We start from the raw sequence: 19944 nt of genomic DNA on the forward strand, positions 1-19944 counted from the left end.
CACCTGGTGGTCCACCAACGTTGTGCCTTCAAACAGTGACCCAAGCGTGTACTCTCCTAATTGGTACCCTGGCCAGCAAAGGTGAACACTGATTTCTCTGTAGTATCTACAATAACCAGCCAACCAGTGTTACCAGTGTCTGTGAGAGCACATAGACAGAATATGTGGCCTCTTGGTGTGTTTTGCCTGTTCTTATTTAGGGTTTTACCACTGGTTTAGCTTTTTGGAGTGGCAGAGACGTGGATGAATCTGTTGTCTCTCTGTGGCCGTAGAATCAGAGATTAGATAAGAATTTAGTTGTGTATCTCCCTGCCAACACTGAACTAGTACATATTTTATAGGCCCAAGCTCTCCAGAGCATCATTAAATGACACCAGTTCCGAAGTTTCCACAACTTCACCTGCCTTGTGGTTATCCTGTGGCTAACAAATTGAACATTTAGGAAGTGTTCCCTTATGTATGACATACATGTACCTTTCTTAATTTTATATTATTGCATGTACCATCTTGGACAACCGTAGACAATTCCCATCAGTTGTATTGGGTTTTTAACTGGCATTAGGTAATTTCTTTCCATCCTCATCATAGTTTAGGAGATACTGAACAGCTATTGCTTTCACCCTGGTCAGCTCCCAAAAAATGTGAGTTTTCTATGCTTTTGGAAAAATTAGGTCCCATTAGTTATTTTAACATGTCAGCTTCTCCAGTCCTCTGTTTCTGTGACACTCCGTGATATATTGCTTCCATAATTATACTCAAATTACAGACATGTTGTCACTGGTAGTGAGTGTACAGAGAGGAATTATCGACCTGGTGGTGTGCAGTACAACTGGTATTTATCAGTCTTAATGCTTTCCTAGTACTTCATATCACAGAATCCCAAGGGTTGGAAGGGACCTCAAAAGATCATCTAGTCCAACCCCCCTGCAAGAGCAGGGTAACCTACAGTACATCACACAGGAACTTGTCCAGGCGGGCCTTGAATATCTCCAGTGTAGGAGACTCCACAACCCCCCTGGGCAGCCTGTTCCAGTGCTCTGTCACTCTTACAGTAAAGAAGTTCTTCCTGATGTTAATGTGGAACTTCCTATGTTCCAGTTTACACCCATTGCCCCTTGTCCTGTCACTGGATATCACTGAAAAAAGCCTAGCTCCATCATCCTGACACCTACCCTTTACATATTTGTAAACATTGATGAGGTCACCCCTCAGTCTCCTCTTCTCCAAGCTAAAGAGACCCAGCTCCCTCAGCCTCTCCTCATAAGGGAGATGTTCCACTCCCTTAATCATCTTTGTGGCTCTGCGCTGGACTCCTTCAAGCAATTCCCTGTCCTTCTTGAACAGAGGGGCCCAGAACTGGACGCAATATTCCAGATGCGGCCTCACCAAGGCTGAGTAGAGGGGGAGGAGAACCTCTCTTGACCTACTAACCACTCCCTTTCTAATGCACCCTAAGATGCCATTTGCCTTCTTGGCCGCAAGAGCACATTGCTGGCTCATGGTCATCCTCCTATCCACCAGGACCCCCAGGTCCCTTTCCCCTTCGCTACTTTCCAGCAGGTCAACCCCCAACCTGTACTGGTACATGGGGTTGTTCTTCCCCAGATGCAAGACTCTATACTTGCCCATTTCAGCAACCTAAATTTCATTCAGATGTGCTAAAAATATTGCAGTTGCACTGTAGTGCTCCTCCGAGGTCTTACATGCCACAGGTAAGTTTCCAAGTGCAACGCAGCTCTACCTTTTATGTGTATGCTTCATTATGTAGCTTTAATTAAAAATAACATGAACATCAGCAAAATTAAAAGTACTGGTTTTACTCAGTAATGATGTATTTAAATGTTACATATTGTAATTAAATCTGTACTCACTTTCTGTCACTAGCATCAGACTAAAATTACAATTTCACTTCAACTCAACAGTTAACTATTGATTATACTCTTAAATAATCCAGAAAGTAGCTTGGTTGGTGACTTGCTTGGTAATTCTTGTTGAAACACAAGACTTGCAATCTTTGAGCTGCACGTAAGATATTTTTCCACCTAAGATGCATTCCCAGTTCTGCAGCAGCCTGTCTTACCTCTTTCCTGACCATACCCTGTTCCCATTCATGACTGCTACCTCTAAATCTCTCTTGCATCTTCACTGCTCCTCGTTTCTTCTATCTGCTTTAGCTCCTCTCTTCCACAAACAGCTCCAGCAGAGCTTATTACATCAGGCTCAGTACCATACCTCACTGTACCTTCACCTTGGTTCCAAATGGCAAATACCTTCAAGGTGCAAGATCATCAGAGCACTTTACTTTTCCTGGTGTCTTGGAAATTCCAGCAGCATTAAGTGTTGATTTGAATGTTTCATTTTAGGCATGAACCATATGGGCAGCAGTATCCAGGACAAGGACCTCCCTCAGGACAGCCACCATATGGAGGACATCAGCCTGGAATGTATCCACAACAGCAGGTAGGAGAGGGGAAAACAGCTATATCTGTAACATTTGTTTAATAAATGTCACCACAAAATTCTGTATACATTCAAATATTTGCTTATACAATATATATCTTTTAACACAGAGGAGCACTGTAGCTCTGGTCCAGATCACACCCCATATAGACAAGCAGTGTATGTACAACTACAGAAAAATATGTTCATTACACTGGAAGAGTGTACATTTTAACAGATGTTCTGTGGCTTTGGATGTGTATCAAGTGATTGTCCCAAGTTAATAACCAGCAGACTGGGAAAGTCTAATTCATAGGATAGTAAAGTGATGCTGCCTTAATTCCAGAAACAAACATGAAAGCTGCTTGGCTGTCAGGTTGAAAGGTCTTAACCTAGTACCATGCAGCCAAGTGAACCCAGCAGAAAACTGGAACAAGTTAAAATGTGCACTACTCTCAATTATTTCCAGTGCTGTGGTAGGTGATATACCTGTCTTTAATACAGATCAGATGGCACATTTCCCCACATTATCTCTGGTAATAATATGGTACAAACACATGAGAGAGAACATTATTAATGTTAAAAATAGTTTAACCATTTGTGCATTCCAGTCACCCTAACCATGTAATAACTTTGAAAATAAAAATTAATTAATAGCGTTTTTTGTGAGGTGTAACATTACTATCTTGCAGGCAAAACCCCATCTTAGCAGTCAAAAGCAAAACCACACTGACTTCAACAGGATCAGAGTTTCATCCTGCATGTTATTAATTGATTTCTAGTCATACAATAACTAGAATTGAAGTTAGCTTCCAAAATAGAAAGCATTTCCTTACAATATAAAAATTTAAATGTAAGCAAGTTTTCAACCAATTTCAGCTAGTCGGTTTGGGTAGAGTTTTACTAGGAAATTTAGGGGGTGAGGGAAGGGACACCACTAAAAGAGGAGATCTTAGTTTGCACTGCACTGGAAATGTATATAAATTCTAATTTCAGTATTTTTTGCTTATATCTTTGGTTCATAACATCTCTAAAATAGCATAATCAAAAAAACTGTTTTGTTGTTCTTTATGATGGTCATATGCTAGCAGTCTAGGTGATTTAATGGGGGAATTGCAAAGATCTGTAACAGAGCAGTTTGCGATATTCCATGCTAACGTATGCAGGGAATATATTAACTACATGTTCATTTAAGCAAGGAGACAGCTAGAATTTGTAAAAATATATTTGGCGCTGTCCTTAATGCTGTTTATATGCCTTGTACAATGACTCTGGAATGCAAAATGCATTAATGCAAAAAAAACAGTGAAGAATTAAGGGCAAAGATCCTGGCTGGCCTCAGCCTCTCCCTCCCACTCCCAGAGGACTCCACTTCTTCATTCAGCTAGAGGTTAGGTGCCACTAGGTTATTCTCAATTTCCTAAATCTCAATTTATAGTAGTACAGGAAGAATGTGAAAAAAAGGCCCTTTCAAATCTTCATCTACAACCTGAAGGCTAGGGCATGATCTGGGATGAAGGTGCTTGGAGCACTCGTGGGGCTAATGAAGCACTTTGAGACAGGTTTTTCAATTCCTGTACCACATGCTCATACCTCGAGTGCTATCAGGCAGCAGGTTTCCAGTGTTGCTGTCTTTTTGTCTTCTGTGAGGTCTCAGAATTCTACATCCCCAGTGGAGAAGACGCATTGTGCAGCCCAGCCTCTTGCCAAACCTTTACACAGAAGGGGGAGTTCAGGTGCATCGCTGTCCTCAGCCTTGGGTACTATTAGGCGTGTTGCCACTACATATACAGAAGCACTGAACTGCTTTTAAAAAGGCACATGCTTCATTCCCAGTGTCTACTTTAAGCAGTGAGTCACTGTGGCAAAACAAACACCATCTTTTTAGGTGTGGCAACTGCCAAGTCAGTTTTTAATGTATAAATTGGCCCCAAGGGTGGAATTTACTACAGCAAGTAGTTTATGTAAGGCTGAAAATAGGTATTTCTCAGATAGCCAGATAGCTCTATAGCAAGTTAGTTTAAAGAAAAAAATACTTTCATGCAATACAGTAGTTGTGGTTTTATGTGCACCAAAGTTGGAAGATGAGTTTATGAATCCCAGAGCTGTTTTAACTGACCCATATTGAATACATACAGAATTTTATCTGATCTTAACTCCAGCACATTAGTATACATTGTGCAGTGTGACTGAGCTACAGTTTCCAGGGGAGCTGTAACTCTGAATTTGCCATAGATCATATATTCAAGAATCACCCATTTAATTCACATATTTTGCTTCAGAGCACTCAGTGTGGTTTGAACTGTGGAACAAACTCCCACAGGAGCGAAGGACCACTGCAAACCTTACCACCTTCCCCTCAAACTGCAACGTCTTTTTTAGTTCTGCCATCTTAAACATAAATACATACAACTTGTATGATTTAAAAACAGCTCACTTCACACAACATTCCCCACTTGAGAGGGTGAGAAACAAAGAGGGAATAGACCATAGGTGGCAGCTGTTAGTTACATTGCTTAATTCATTACTGATCAGCAGGGTAAGAACCTGCATAAACTGGAGCAGAACACTTGGATGTGACCATTTGCTGTAATAATCACACAGTAAATTAAATGTGATTAGGATGATTTGGGAAGAGGGATGGTTGCCCAAACAGGACCGTGTTCCTGGGAATTACAGAGTAGCAAATGCAACAGAATGTTTTCTCCTACTAATAAATTTACTGTGTGTTGCCTATGCCCTGTTCTAAGATCCAGCATTTCAGGCATGCATTCCTGCAGCATATCTTACTATTTTAAGAGTTTATTCAGTGCTTGTCTCTTGAAAAGATTCATTGAGTGGTTTTGAATTTTTTTAGGTTTTTTTTTTTTTTTCCTAGTAGACCAAGCATAAAAAAGAAGTGAAAATATTTTAGTTGGTGAGGACCACTGCCTTTTCATACATGTCTGAAATGACCAGTGGAATTTAACCTGTCAGAAAGGAAAGGGAAGGAAAAGGGAAGAAATGAAAGCAAGCATAAGAAAATTTAGCCCAAAGATAAATTTCTTTCTAGTATTAAGTTATAAGCGCAGATAAACAGAGACTTTAAAAAAACCACCACTGGATCAAGCCTAACCATAGCACTGTGTGCCTGGCTCTGGAATCAGCATGAACCCCTAGCACAGACTAAGTGCCTTCAGCTTTTTAAGTGAGCTTTCAGCCTATGTATCTGTATTGAGAATGGAGTAAAAGTGACACATCTTCTCTCCACAATTTTTTTTTCCAGAACTACAAGCGACACATGGATGGCATGTATGGGCCTCCAGCCAAACGCCATGAAGGGGATATGTATAACATGCAGTATGGCAACCAGCAACAGGAAATGTATAACCAGTACAGCAACGCTTACACGGGACCTGACAGGAGGCCCATGCAGGGACAGTATCCATATCCATATAACAGGGAGAGGATGCAGGGCCCAGGACAAATGCAGCAGCATGGAATACCTCCCCAGATGATTGGTGGCCCCATGCAGTCATCATCCTCCAGCGAAGGTCCTCAGCAGAACATGTGGCCAACACGAAATGATATGCCTTACCCTTACCAGAATAGGCAAGGTCCAGGAGGCCCTGCACAGGCCCCACCGTATCCAGGGATGAATCGCACTGATGATATGATGGTACCTGACCAGAGGATAAACCACGAGAGTCAGTGGCCTTCTCATGTCAACCAACGTCAGCCTTCTTATATGTCATCCTCAGCCTCCATGCAGCCTATCACTAGACCTCCTCAGTCATCCTACCAGACGCCACCCTCTATGCCAAACCACATCTCTAGAGCTCCAAGTCCAGCATCCTTCCAGCGCTCTTTAGAAAACCGTATGTCTCCAAGCAAGTCTCCTTTTCTACCCTCCATGAAGATGCAAAAGGTTATACCCACAGTTCCAGTGTCACAGGTCACAGGACCTCCACCCCAGCCACCACCAATTAGGCGAGAAATTACCTTCCCTCCAGGCTCTGTAGAAGCATCCCAACCAGTCTTAAAACCAAGACGAAAGATTACCTCAAAAGATATTGGTAAGAATGAAAATAAAAGCCAAATGCTGAAACAAGTTGGGAGAAAGGGACTTCGATTTTGATTTTACATTTTCTTTTGACAGATAGTTAATTTTAGTAACTATAATGTGATTGTCTTCAATAGAAATGTAATAACGTATCCACTGGGGAGGATGATAGGTGAAACTCATCCCAGACAATCTGACATGAAATGAAAGCAGTATTTTAAACAGAGACCTGAGGTCTCCAGAAATGCATGAAAAATGAAGCTTGCCTCAGATTTCCAGATGATATGTGTTGAAATGTCCTTAAAAATGTCTGTTAAATCACCAGTACAAAATTTAGCTGAGCAAAGCTTTCTGTGTTTGTGTTCCATGGAGGCTCATGCTGTTCTGCTGTGTAGTTATAGTCTATGCCTCCTTTGAGGGGCTCAGTTATTCATTCCATATTATTTGTCGTGTTTGTTTCTCCCCATTCTTTCCCAAGTATCTTCCTGAGTTCCTGTTACATTTCATACATTCAAGTTCTCATACTTCAGGTTCCCACACTCCTAACAGAGTATTCAGCCTTTATGTACCAGTTATTTGGTTTGGTCAGTTTCTCTTAAGTTTGCATGATTATTTTGGCTTCAGCAAAGTCAGGAAGAATGGCCTGTCACGCTCCAGTATGACGACTGAGCAGCAGTTTCAGAAAAGCTGAACAGGACTAAGTGGCGAAAGCAGGTCTTACCCGGTGTTTTAGTAGCTATTTCATTTAAATTCTGCATCCTCAGAATGTCACATTTTAATCTTTCAGAACTCATTAATGTCTCCGGGGATGCACTGTTTTACTTCTCCTTTCTTCCTCCAGTAACTCCTGAAGCCTGGAGAGTGATGATGTCTCTTAAATCTGGTCTTTTGGCTGAAAGTACCTGGGCGCTAGACACTATTAATATTCTTCTGTATGATGACAGCACTGTTGCTACTTTCAACCTCTCTCAGGTAGGTGGCAAAGCAGTTTGCTTCACAACTTTCCAAGGACGGAAAACTGAAATCAGATACCTACAAAAATGCAGAAGTCCTTTAAAATTTATTACAATTAACATGAAATTGAGTATTTTGAAACTTCTCTTTTTTTTATGATTGGTAACAGTGAGCAACAAGAGATAGCTTTAGGTCAAATAGGGGAAATAATGAGCCTGAAAGAAGGGTATCTCTTATAGAAAGGAGCATGTAAGAATGTAGGAATTTTAGCACTCACAGAAGACTAATGTGTAAATTCACTCTCATGACAGTACAAAGACAATCCCAGAAAACAGTACTATGTTAGTAATCTTGTGTTTCCATAATAGGCTTTGCAAAACTATTTAAAATGGATTTGAAGTTGTCTTTTGGTGACTACTTGTCTTATTCAGAAGTTCCATACTAGGCTGTGGGATTTTTTGAATTGCTTATTTTCTGTTTGGTTTCTTCTTCCAGTACATTAATTTTGCCCAGAAATATCAGATGGGCAATATAAAGTCTAAAATCCACTGTCCATCCACAGGATGCAAGTAACACAGGATTTAACAGTGTGTGCTTTGCCTCACTACCTCCCAGCATTTTTCAGCCCTGCTCTAATCTTTGGCCTGATAGGTGGTAGTAATAGATGGCATGCTGATAGTTCACATCATCTAAAATTTGTACAAATTAAATATTCAGTTTCTCTGCTCCATTCATTCCTTGGTTACTAATATTGTAACATCCTTTTTTAAATATAATGACCTTTTTTAAATACAGACACAAATGGTACATTTCATCCTGCCTAACTTTAGAACTAGGGATATCTATAGCATGATTCATCTCACCCTGAAGTAGAGATCTAAAATAGGTCAGATGAATCATACCCTAGAAATGGCCTGTAAAAGACCATTGATTGTAAAAGGAATCTAGACAATTAGGTTAGGTGTCTAACTGTTGCAGGTGTTTGAAGTGAAGTGAGGTGAACCTCCTCTGAAATCTTTTAGAAACTGCATTAATGAACCCTGTGCAAGTTGCACAGAACACCAGGCATATTTTAAATACAGTTTTTTGTGTTACTTTTACCTTGGGGTCTATTTCCAGTGGCAGTCAGGACTCTGGATGATGACTGATAATTCCTGCAGTTCATAGGCATCAGTTTTTTCTTAATTCTTCAAGGGTTTGGCAGTCATAAGAGAATACAGGACAGACAAAAGGATACATTTTGCTGAAAACCTATTAGCCCACGATTTTAAACACCAGCACCACAATAAAAGCCAGACAGCGGGCTGAATACATCATAACAACAAAGAATTTTTAATAATAAAGCCACTGAGGGTAAATTAATACCAAGTCCAATTGCTGCCTTTCCATAAGAAAGTGATTACAAATTAATTAAAAGGATTGAACCTAAATGAAGACTGTTTCTGACGGGTGACTTAAAGTACCGGGCTCCAGTAACAATTTTTAAGTATTGCCAGGCAAAAAATGGAACTGTTCCAATAGAGGTAGGGTATTAATCTAGGACATTGGTACCTAGACCCTGAACTGCAGATTCCTACAGGACAGTTGGTTTTGGAGACTGAGGCACAAAGGAGGAGAGGAAGAATTGTAAACTTCAGTCATCTAATAAAAGTACAAGTCAGAAAAACTATCTGTTAGAAAGTTCAGTACTCTCTGCAGAACATGAAGAATGGCAGCCACTTCCAAGAGGACAGAACAGCTAGGATAGATGCCTACTGTAGCTTAAAGGAGACATATGAATAAAATTCTGCACTTCTCATACCTGTAACTGTTCAAGCAAGTGAAGCCATGATAGTTAGACACTACATACTGCTTGGACAGATGCTAGAAGAATTTTTCCTTCGATTAACTTCTGCCATGCAGGACCTAGCCACAAGTCCACAGCAGTAGGAGTCTGGAAACATTCACAGGTGTATGCATCAATGTTCCTAATAAAATTCCTTTTATCTGATTTTTATGTTCTTTCTTCTCCCCTCAGTTGTCTGGATTTCTTGAGCTTTTAGTAGAATATTTTAGAAAATGCCTGATTGACATTTTTGGAATCCTTATGGAATATGAAGTGGGAGATCCAGGACACAAAGCACTTGACCACAAAGCAGCCAAGAAGGATGATAGCCAGTCCTTGGCAGAGGATACTGGAAAAGAGGAGAACGACGAATGTATTGACTATTTTGATGAAGATGAGGAGGAAGGGGAGGATGAAAAGGTAGAAGGGGAAGAAAAGAGCATTGTTTTTTCCACTCCTGGTGCCATTGCTGATCCAAGTGAGAGGCCAAAGCAAGCCAGTAAATTTGACAAGCTGCCAATAAAGATTGTAAAGAAAAATAATCTATTTGTTGTTGACCGATCTGACAAACTTGGACGTGTTCAGGAATTTGATAGTGGACTTCTCCACTGGCAGCTTGGTGGTGGGGACACAACCGAGCATATCCAGACTCACTTTGAAAGCAAGATGGAGATTCCTCCGCGCAGGAAAGCCCCTCCTCCCTTGAACTCTCCAAGCAAAAAGAAGGACCTAGAGGGGAAAGGTGAATCTGAGGAACAACAAGAAAAAAGTATAACAGCAACCATTGATGACGTCCTCTCAGCTCGGCCAGGAGCATTGCCTGAAGACTCAAACTCTGGTTCCCAAACAGAAAGCAGTAAATTTCCTTTTGGGATCCATCAAGCCAAAAGCCACCGGAATATTAAACTGCTAGAGGATGAGCCAAGGAGCCGGGATGAGACTCCTCTATGCACCATAACTCACTGGCAAGACTCCTTGGCCAAACGCTGCATCTGTGTGTCAAATATCGTCCGTAGCTTGTCTTTTGTGCCTGGCAATGACACCGAAATGTCCAAACATCCAGGCTTGGTGCTGATCCTGGGAAAGCTGATCCTTCTTCACCATGAGCATCCAGAAAGAAAGCGAGCGCCGCAGACTTATGAGAAAGAGGAAGAGGAGGACAAAGGGGTGGCCTGCAGCAAGGATGAGTGGTGGTGGGACTGCCTCGAGGTCTTGAGGGATAATACATTGGTCACATTAGCCAACATTTCTGGGCAGCTAGACTTGTCTGCTTACACAGAAAGCATCTGTTTGCCAATTTTGGATGGCTTGCTGCACTGGATGGTGTGCCCGTCTGCAGAGGCACAGGATCCTTTTCCAACTGTGGGGCCCAACTCAGTTCTTTCGCCTCAGAGACTTGTGCTGGAGACCCTGTGTAAGCTCAGTATCCAGGACAATAATGTGGACCTTATCTTGGCCACCCCCCCATTCAGTCGTCAGGAGAAACTCTACGCTACTTTAGTTAGGTACGTTGGGGACCGCAAAAACCCGGTCTGCCGAGAAATGTCCATGGCGCTCTTATCGAACCTTGCCCAGGGGGACACATTAGCAGCAAGGGCAATAGCTGTGCAGAAGGGAAGCATCGGAAACTTGATAAGCTTCCTGGAGGATGGGGTCACTATGGCCCAGTACCAGCAGAGCCAGCATAACCTCATGCACATGCAGCCTCCACCTCTGGAGCCACCTAGCGTAGACATGATGTGCAGGGCAGCCAAGGCCTTGCTGGCTATGGCTAGAGTGGACGAGAACCGCTCAGAGTTCCTTTTGCACGAGGGTCGTTTGCTGGATATCTCAATATCTGCTGTCCTGAACTCTCTGGTTGCATCTGTCATCTGTGATGTACTTTTTCAGATTGGGCAGTTATGACATAAGTGAGAAGCCAAGCATGTGTGAGTGGAGATTAGAGGGTCACATATAACTGGCTGTTTTCTGTTCTTGTTTATCCAACGTAGGAAGGAAAAAAAAAAAAAGAATCTTTGCTCCTCTGCCCCATTCACTATTTACCAATTGGGAATTAAAGAAATTATTAATTTGAACAGTTATGAAATTAATATTTGCTGTCTATGTGTATAAGTACATCTTTTTATTTTTTTTAACCAAAGTTGCTGTCTAGTACATTCAAAGGTCACACTTTTTTTTTCCATAGATTATCCTTTTCAATGTTCTTTTCCATGTTTGTATTGCATATTTTTTGGGAAGCGAACTAGTGACTTTTTAAAAAAAATGTTATGGCAAACCATTGTATGATGGAAAAAAAATCTCACCACTTTGAAACAAAAAGGTGAAAAATAACCAACATACCAAGTTCCTGTGTGTTTTATTTTTTCAAATAAGGAAAAAATAAAAAAAAACTTGTATACCATCACCCAAAGCTCTGTGCAATAGAAGATTCTAGTGATGTAGGTGTAGGGGATCAAGGAGGGCGTCAGTCAGTAGTCAGAATACAAAACAATACTGGTTTCTCCTCAGGAGAAATGGTTACATTAGGCTAGGAGCAAAACAAAACAAGAAAGTCAAGTTAAAAGATTTTTCAGCAAAACCTGATGACAAACATCAATTGCTTCCTCACCAGAACTGTCTTGTCTACATCTGTTTTTTTGACCTTCCACAATGACAGTTCTTCACAATTCCTTTAATCATTTTTTAAAATATTTTTTTATTGCCTAAGGGCCGTGATGTATATAGAAGTTGTACATTAAACATACCCTCATTTTTTTTTTTAGTACAAAGTTTTTAGTTTCTTTTTCATGATGTGGTATCTACAAAGTGATAGTAGAATTACTTTTTCTTTCATTTGGGCCATATCTCCAAAAATAATTAAAAAAAAAAAAAAGAAAAAAGAAAAAAACCCAACACAGAAAACCAACAACTGAGGGTAATGTACAAGTTTCTGTATGTATAAAGTCATGCTCTATTTCGGGAGAGCAGCCGATCACAATTTGCTTTATAAATCAAGGTGTGGAAATGGTTACGTATGGATTGATTTAAGAAAATGGTTACCAGTCTACAGACAAAAAAATATATACAGGAAAAAAAAAAAAAAGAAGAAACACAACTTCAAAGATTTTTCAGTGACAAGAATCTGCATTTGTATTTCAAGATAATGTAGTTAAAAAAGAAAAAAACTTGATGTAAATTCCTCCTTTTCCTCTGGCTTAATGAATTTCATTTATTCAGTATAAAATCTTTATATGTTCCACATGTTAAGAATAAATGTACATTAAATCTTGTTAAGCACTGTGATGGGTGTTCTTGAATAATGTTCTAGTTGCAGTGTGGGATATCGGAAAGCAAACTAATTACAAGAAAGAGCAATAATGATTATTCTCTTTCCCCTACTTTATTATTATAACCTTAAAAAATATTATGCTATTGTATTGCAGCAACTTGCTCTCCTTTTAGAAAAGCCTTCTCGCAGCACAGAGAAGCATTTTTAATTCTTATTTATAAAACCACGGAGCCTCAAAGGGGAAGACATGGCTGGGAAATGATAGTTCTGACTATGCAGGTATCCAGTCTCCATGCTGTGTTTGGGGGACTGAAGATGGATGTTAGAAAAAGTGACAAAAGATTTTGTTAAAGCAATAACCAACTTGAAGAAATTGATCTGTATTCACTACCTGTAATTCTCTCTGTTGGTTAAAGGTGCAAATACCCCAGTGATGTGGGTATTTAGAATAAACACCCACCCACTTCTCGATACTGTATGTGTCATTGCATACTTACATGGCCTCTCATCCTCGGAGTCCCCCATTAAAGTGGATCAGGCTTTAATAGAGCACATCCATCATTATAATTGGTGGGAGATGGCCATTTCAGTATCAGGAATTATCTGGTTTCAGATACAGCCACTCTCACCTGGTGATATCTTGTTGCTGAATACTGTTCAAGCACTAATTTTTGCTATTTCATCTTGGATCATTGACTTTGTTAGTGTGATCATAAAAAGCTAATAATAATCAATTTTCTTGGAATTGCCACATAATTACACTGTTAGTGGATATCCTCCTCCCCTCTCCAGTAACAATAGGGAGGTACTTGAAAATTACAACCCCCTTTGGCATACTGCCCATCTTGTTCATATAGATTGCTGTAGCATTAATATATGTAAGAGAATTTCAGAGACAGGTGGAGCACATACAATCATAAGCCAAGTTTGAAACGTGACTCCCTAGTGCCATGAAAAGTAATTTCTCCTTTTAGCTTTCCTTATTCGGTAGTTTCTCCACTCCCACCTCACCTGGTGCAGCGGGCTGTCTTTCTCTGGCATATCGCTGCATTCAGAAACACATGGTGAATTATAACCCACTTGTAACTTCTCATCACAGAAGGAGGCATATTTCAGGGATGATTTTGACAGCTTAATACTGGGCAGTGTGGAAGTAGCATCCCCTGCTAAACTTATTTCTTGCTAACATTTTACTACTTGATATTACGCATGGATACAATCAAGCTGTTAAATAAACCCTCTGCTGAGCAATGCCCTTTTCTTGTCAAGGACAGAAAAGGACATCTATTCTCTTCTCAGCATTCAGACCCAGAGTCCTCTGGGGAAACTACACCGGTGGCAAAGCACTCTGAGCTGTCAGAGGCAACGCTTTAATGTTATTCAGGACTGCTCTGAGCCTGGTCAAACAACATGGAGAAGGGAAAAAACCCATCCCGCTAGCTAGCCAGCCACATCACGTCCATATGTGTGTACCATTGCTGCCACTCTTCCAGCTGGACCAAGAACTACCTGGAGAACTGGAGGAGTGGAAGGGAAAGGTTAATAATACAGAATATGCCGAGTGTGATTTTATGCTGTTACAGTAGGAGCAAATGATCTAAATTGCTGGATGGTATTGCAGCACATTAGAAGAAAGGTGAAGCATAAGAACACCAATTCCCTCTGTTGTCTGTGTATGATTTCACTTCTCCCACAATGTTCTCTTAAACCTTTGGAGAAGACCTGCTTGTGAGGTTTGTGAACTTGACATGTTCTGACTGAATCCTGAATAAGCTTGAGCTGCTGTTGGCATTGCTCCTACAAGAAGTATTTTGGTTTTCAGTTTTAGAACAAAAAAATTTACATTTTGGTGCTGATATGATCACAAGATACTCTGTACTGAAGCTCAAGCTAATACCAACAAAAAGGTGCAATATTTGAAACTCTAAAACTGCAATGAGTTATTTAGGGGAAAGCAGCCAATGTGTACTTTAGGCAATAATCAAACACAAATATTTGACTAATATACGTATATATCAATGACCAGCTGTTTGTCTGGCAGGCCCAAGCAACTAATTGCTTATAGACTGGAAGAGCAGCAATGAGCTACACGGAATCCCTGAATCTTACTGACTTTTAGAATTACTACAGGAATTAAAAGATGCCTATCCCCTCTGGCAGGAAAAAATTGATTTTTTTTTTCTTGTTAAAATAATTTCTTGCACTATCCTTCCAAAAAGAACCAACCAAACAACACAACATACGGCAGGCACATTTTCAACCAACCAAAAGGGAGGACGCAGAAGAAAAATATATGCACATGCTTAAAGGCCTCTGCAGTTTCTCTGTCATCATCCTTTACTGTTTTACACCATAATCAGTGAACTCTGTGCCGTACATCGCTACTGTGAAACTGTTACCTTTTTCAGCCTGGATACAGCCAGAAGAAAAATGTACTTAGAGGACTACTGTTGCAAAAGCATACGCTTGTGTTCCATATTAATGATTCCTATACAGCACTTTCACAGTACAATGCAAGATATACTCCTTATTTTACAAAAAATATGAAAACACCTCTCAGTAATAAAGAATTGAGTGTAGCTGTCATTTATGACAGAAACAGTTCCATCCAAAAAGATCTAGCCATTGCAGGGGGTAGGTTTATTTCAACAAGTGTTTTAACCCATGTTGTTGTGCTTCATTTTCCTGCTGAAGCTGCTGTTCAATATTACCTAGTAGGCAAAGAAAAAAAGAAGAATCACTATCATCTCAGTTCTCCCCTGTACAAGAGGAAGAATTGCAAGCATCCATAGTGCAGATGCCCAAGGTAACTTGAAGCTGAACTGGAATATGAGAACTGAGCTGAGGTGGCACATAGCCAGTTCACCCTCTCAAGAAGCCATGTGCAGGTTCCTTATTCTGCAAATAGTAGTACTGGTATATCTAAGAAATAATACACACCTATTGCCTGAACACTGTAACAACACTGTCACAGAGGTCCATCCCTTCTGTGTTTTAAATAGGAGCACACTCCCGAATTTTGAGGTGAGTTGTTCAGAGAGGGATGACAGCTACTAGTTTTATCTCCATTGACCTGGTAACATCAAATATGTGGAAACCTCACTGGCACACAAACCACCAAGAAGTCTCTGCTGCAAAAAGCTTCCTTTCCAAGTCATGAAGAAGTAACTACAGGTGGAGACAGACAGGAGAAAATAGAAACAAAAGCAAAAGTAAACTGAAAGAGCAGGTACCACTCTTGCAGAAGAGTATAATTATGAAGACTTAGGCCATGGCCCCACACCACCTGCAAATTTAATTTTCCTCAGGATAATTTGTGAAATTTCTGGGGCTCCCCCCTTCGGTGTTCCCATTATGAAATCTTACACTTCCCATGCCCAATTCATTTCCTTCCTCACACACAAAGACTTTTTTTTTTTGTTAAGGATTACTGAGTCTGAAAGAAGGAGAGAGCAAAGTACTGAGGGATGGAAAGGAGAAAAGACATGGCCATTTGGAGAGAAGCAGAACGTGAAAACAGCGGGAAGAAAAATATCCTATGCCCCTGCTACATTGCTCTATTTTTACATTTGGGCTGTTACAGAGAAATTAATAATTAAACAAGCAGGGGAATTTGGCATGTCATTGGTGGTTGATATAAAGAAAAAGGAAGTAAAAAGATTTTACGAGGCAGGAGGGGCAAGGGAAGGGAAGGCAAAAATAAGCCTAAACATGCAGACTGGTAAATGCAATTTTCACTTAATTTCATTTACCTTTCAAATCCCCAAGATGGCAGGAATGGGGAAGGATTAATATTGTCTTTACTGTTAAATTCGCTCCAGTTGTTTATTTGTGCACTGTCAGAAATGGGCTGTGGAAGTCTGGCCTTCCTTCCTGTGTTTGTCAGTAGTTGTGGGTACAGGAGACAGCTGTTCTGGGCTGCATACCAAATCTAGCTATTCACATGCCTAAATGACTTCATTTGTGCTTCTAATTACTTATTCTAACAATTTCATTTCAATGCTGTTGTACTGTGTAAAAAACCATAGGTTTACACTTCACATTGGTTTTAACTGGCCTAAACTAGTAAGATGGAGGAGCAAGATCCTCATCCGATGCCTCCAACAGAGCTACATCATCTTATCCTGCATTTGTTAATTTACTTGGTCTGTCATTACTTATTATATATTGCATTTCCATTAATTAAGGATAGTTATTTACATTGAAAGGGTGATGGGGTGAAATTGCCTAGCTAGCAGAGCAAATCCCTAATGACTCGGGTATCCCTGCAATGTTTATTCAGGTCAACAAAGAGACTCCTGAAGGACAAACATACTGAATTTTCCTCCTCTATGGAGTGTTTTAAAATGGCAACTTTATATATTACCATGCCATGGAAAAAAAAAAATAGTATTATTGAACATGAAAAACTGTTAAAACACATGCTTAGCAGTTCTATGTATATATATGCAGCTGAGAGGAATAAAGAAAAATAACTAAATCTCAAGTACATGTTTTACTGTCAAATTATAACACAACTGCAAAATCAACTATTAAATGTCTTTTCCTCTAAGAGAGTTTGAAAAGAAACAATGTGCCACTGGTTGCACTGCCACCACCGAAGCTTACAATGGACTCCTTTTAGAAGATTTTTATATATGTGTGTATATATATATATGAAAGATGAAGCTCTGTACAAAATGAATCACAGCAACTGAGAGATACTGATGTTTAAGCACAAGACTTCATTAGCGGTACTAGCACTATACATTTTATATGCAGTTAGGGAAGACAGACTTAAAACAAGTTACTTGTTATCAATATCCTGTACCCACCTAAACATGTATTTCCCTATATTTCCATTTTATACAGTCATGCATCTTTCCCTGCTATGGCTCATAAAAAGGTAGTGTAGGAGAAGTTGTTCATTTGTTCTATTTTTTTTCTCTCCCAGTATTTACTCTCTAAGCCTCTCATGTTGCTTCCTTCATTTCCCCTAAGCATTAGCACCAAATACAGAGTCCTGTTTTTTTGAGTAATTGTATAGTCTGGGTTTTGTCTATTATTGATACCTTTAGTATCTAAAGGGGATTTCTTCACTGTGCTGGATAGTATCACCAATTCTTGAGACAGCAGCATCTGCAGACCATTCTTACCCTCCAGGGAAAAGTGCCTACAATGGACTCCCAGTCTTAACAGTGGAGGTGGCTGAGATGTGTCAAGCAGAGGTAAAGAAAAGACTTTGAGTTACACATTTGACATTTCTACACCTCTTCAAAAGATGGGTATTTTACTTATGGTAAGCATAAATAACCAAGCTTTCCAGTCAGCAACTACAACTTCCTCAGCTTTTCTACTATAAAGGGTCTTTTGAGTAAAGGAAGTTTTCTTTAAATAGCAAAAAACTGCCTGTTTGAAAGCACTTAGATGAATGACCACTGTACCCTGTGAAAATAGCATTATGACCTCCATAATGTCAGCTCTGCCACAACTCTATCTCAGGCTCCTCAGCATACTTATCAGCCTAGCATTAGCATATGCCAACCTTCCACAACATGCATATCTGATCTAGGAAAGAAAACTCAACCAAAACACTGGCTACTGGGCAATCAGATGAGATATAGTTTGTTGCTTATGTATGCCATAAGGAAGAAAATACACCAATCTATAATGCGTAGGTACGATCGTATCCATTAAACACCTTCTTTTAAACAGGACACTTTTAAGCTAATATCATTAGTTTATTTTATCTTCAGCTGCAGCCGTGACCTTACCTGAAGAGGTCACCATTGCTGGCCTGTGCCTCCTAGAAGTTATCAGGTCCCTGCAAACACAGCAGCACTGCTGGCAGTTGTACTGTCTCTCACCAAGTCCAGACAGAGCAGATGAAGCACTTAATGCATTCAGGTGTTCAGTTTGCTTGATTTTCCACCCAGAAGAGTTTGACAGCTGCTATGACGATACACTCACACAGTTATTCACCCATTACACTACGAACAACAATTTATTTGGCTGCAAACTCTCCAGGAGCCAGCTGATTTACCTCTCAGAGCATCCCAAAATGCAGTTTAAGAGAGTACTGACATGGACGAGGAATCCAGCCTGACTGCACGAAGCACAGCACAGCGTCTTGCCACAGGTACTGGTAGAAGGTGTGGTACTGGAACAATAAACACAGGGTGAAAAGGCACCACAAAATATCCTGATAAATCAGCAAGGAGATTGGACAACTGCTATTAAATTCCTCTAAAAACCAGTCTGATCTGTACTCTGCTTGGGTTTTAATGTCTCGATATACTGTTTGCAAAGTTATGCATTCTCCTGCAAGCACTGAAGACAAGCTGCTCATTGCCACTTTGTCTTCAGCAGCAACTGACTGATCCTTCACAAATGTACCCCAGCACCTGAAGGCCATGGGTGTGGCTTTGGGCAGCAGTGCCCCCACTGAGTAAGCTCCAAAGTAAACCGATCACCTCCTAAAATGTGTGTGAATTTGACATTTCCTCTCCATCAGCAGCACTTTGTTGCTTTGGCACGGAAAGTGGTGAAAAGTGAAAAGGCTTAAAGAGGGGTTGTTCCCAATTTTAAAGTTTTAATCATTTAGCAGTCAGTGAGGAGGGGTAAGACAAGGATACACGGAAAGAAGACCCCCACGGGTCCTCCTGGTTGACAGGAGGACCTCATTCTCTACGGGTCTGCTCCAGCCCTTCCTCCTGCACCATGCCTGCCACTCCACACTCCCCCTGTCCGGCAAGAAGCCCCTCCCGCCCCGCTGCTCTGGCTGACTGACTGGACGACCCGCCCCGCCCCGCGACCACCCTCGTGCCGCGGCGGCTCCAGCCCGCCGCCTTCCAGAACGTTCTCGGCCCCCGGCGAGTCACTGTGGTGGCACCGGAAGGGGCCGAGCCGCCGTCCCACACGAAGCGCTCACCTCCGCGCGCAGGGCAGTGCTTTATTAAGGACGCCTTTTAGGGAGCCCCAGTTCCGCCTAGCCTAGCCTTTCAGCTGCAAACACATCAATTACCACAAGCCCAAATTTATTGTTTGAACTAGTAGTTAGCTTTAATCCTTTTTCAGTACTTGTAATTTGAAATCAATTCATAAAACTCCTTACACGTGCTATTTAAATTAATTTTAATCCAAAGCCTTACCAGAATCAATATTTAGCAGGATTCTGCAATCTGCCCAAGCCTATTTACACAGGGAAAGCAGCGGGTGTGCTGCTGCAGGTGAACCAGGGGCAGCCACTGAGGTGGGCAACATGCTGCTGAGGAGCTCCCATGGGTGCGCCACTGAACTTCCTAACCCACAGGTACCATGCGACCCTTATCTGCCTTTTTAATCAGATGACAGAAGTTGAATACTGTTGGTGATTTCCTGAAAGGTCAGTCTTACTTTTATCTTTCCCCCTGCTGAGAACAGAATGAAGTTAAGGTG

General features: G+C 40.8%; 1 protein-coding gene and 2 long non-coding RNA genes across 8 annotated transcripts in view; 2 read left to right on the plus strand and 1 right to left on the minus strand.

The window, feature by feature from the left end:
- ARID1B (AT-rich interaction domain 1B) overlaps positions 1-12533 on the plus strand; it is a 330916-nt gene extending 318383 nt beyond the window's left edge. For all 6 annotated transcript variants that reach the window (XM_065680613.1, XM_065680617.1, XM_065680614.1 and 3 more), the window contains 4 exons: positions 2364-2460; positions 5705-6494; positions 7323-7453; positions 9453-12533. In XM_065680613.1, the coding sequence (XP_065536685.1) occupies positions 2364-2460; positions 5705-6494; positions 7323-7453; positions 9453-11165 (2731 nt within the window). In that variant the 3' untranslated portion in view covers positions 11166-12533. The remainder of the gene's footprint in view (positions 1-2363; positions 2461-5704; positions 6495-7322; positions 7454-9452) is intronic.
- A 2656-nt stretch (positions 12534-15189) lies between these two features.
- LOC136014310 (uncharacterized) lies at positions 15190-19505 on the minus strand. The gene is made up of 3 exons (XR_010612623.1): positions 19439-19505; positions 18551-18667; positions 15190-15239 (listed from the first exon to the last, which is right to left on the minus strand). It is a non-coding gene; the product is annotated as an uncharacterized LOC136014310 (long non-coding RNA).
- Positions 19506-19548: 43 nt separating this feature from the next.
- LOC136015139 (uncharacterized) overlaps positions 19549-19944 on the plus strand; it is a 35571-nt gene continuing 35175 nt past the window's right edge. Inside the window, exon 1 of the long non-coding RNA XR_010613088.1 lies at positions 19549-19819. This is a non-coding gene — a long non-coding RNA (uncharacterized LOC136015139). The remainder of the gene's footprint in view (positions 19820-19944) is intronic.

Source organism: Lathamus discolor, chromosome 5 (genome assembly GCF_037157495.1).
Source record: "Lathamus discolor isolate bLatDis1 chromosome 5, bLatDis1.hap1, whole genome shotgun sequence".
Taxonomy (NCBI): Eukaryota; Metazoa; Chordata; class Aves; order Psittaciformes; family Psittacidae; genus Lathamus; species Lathamus discolor.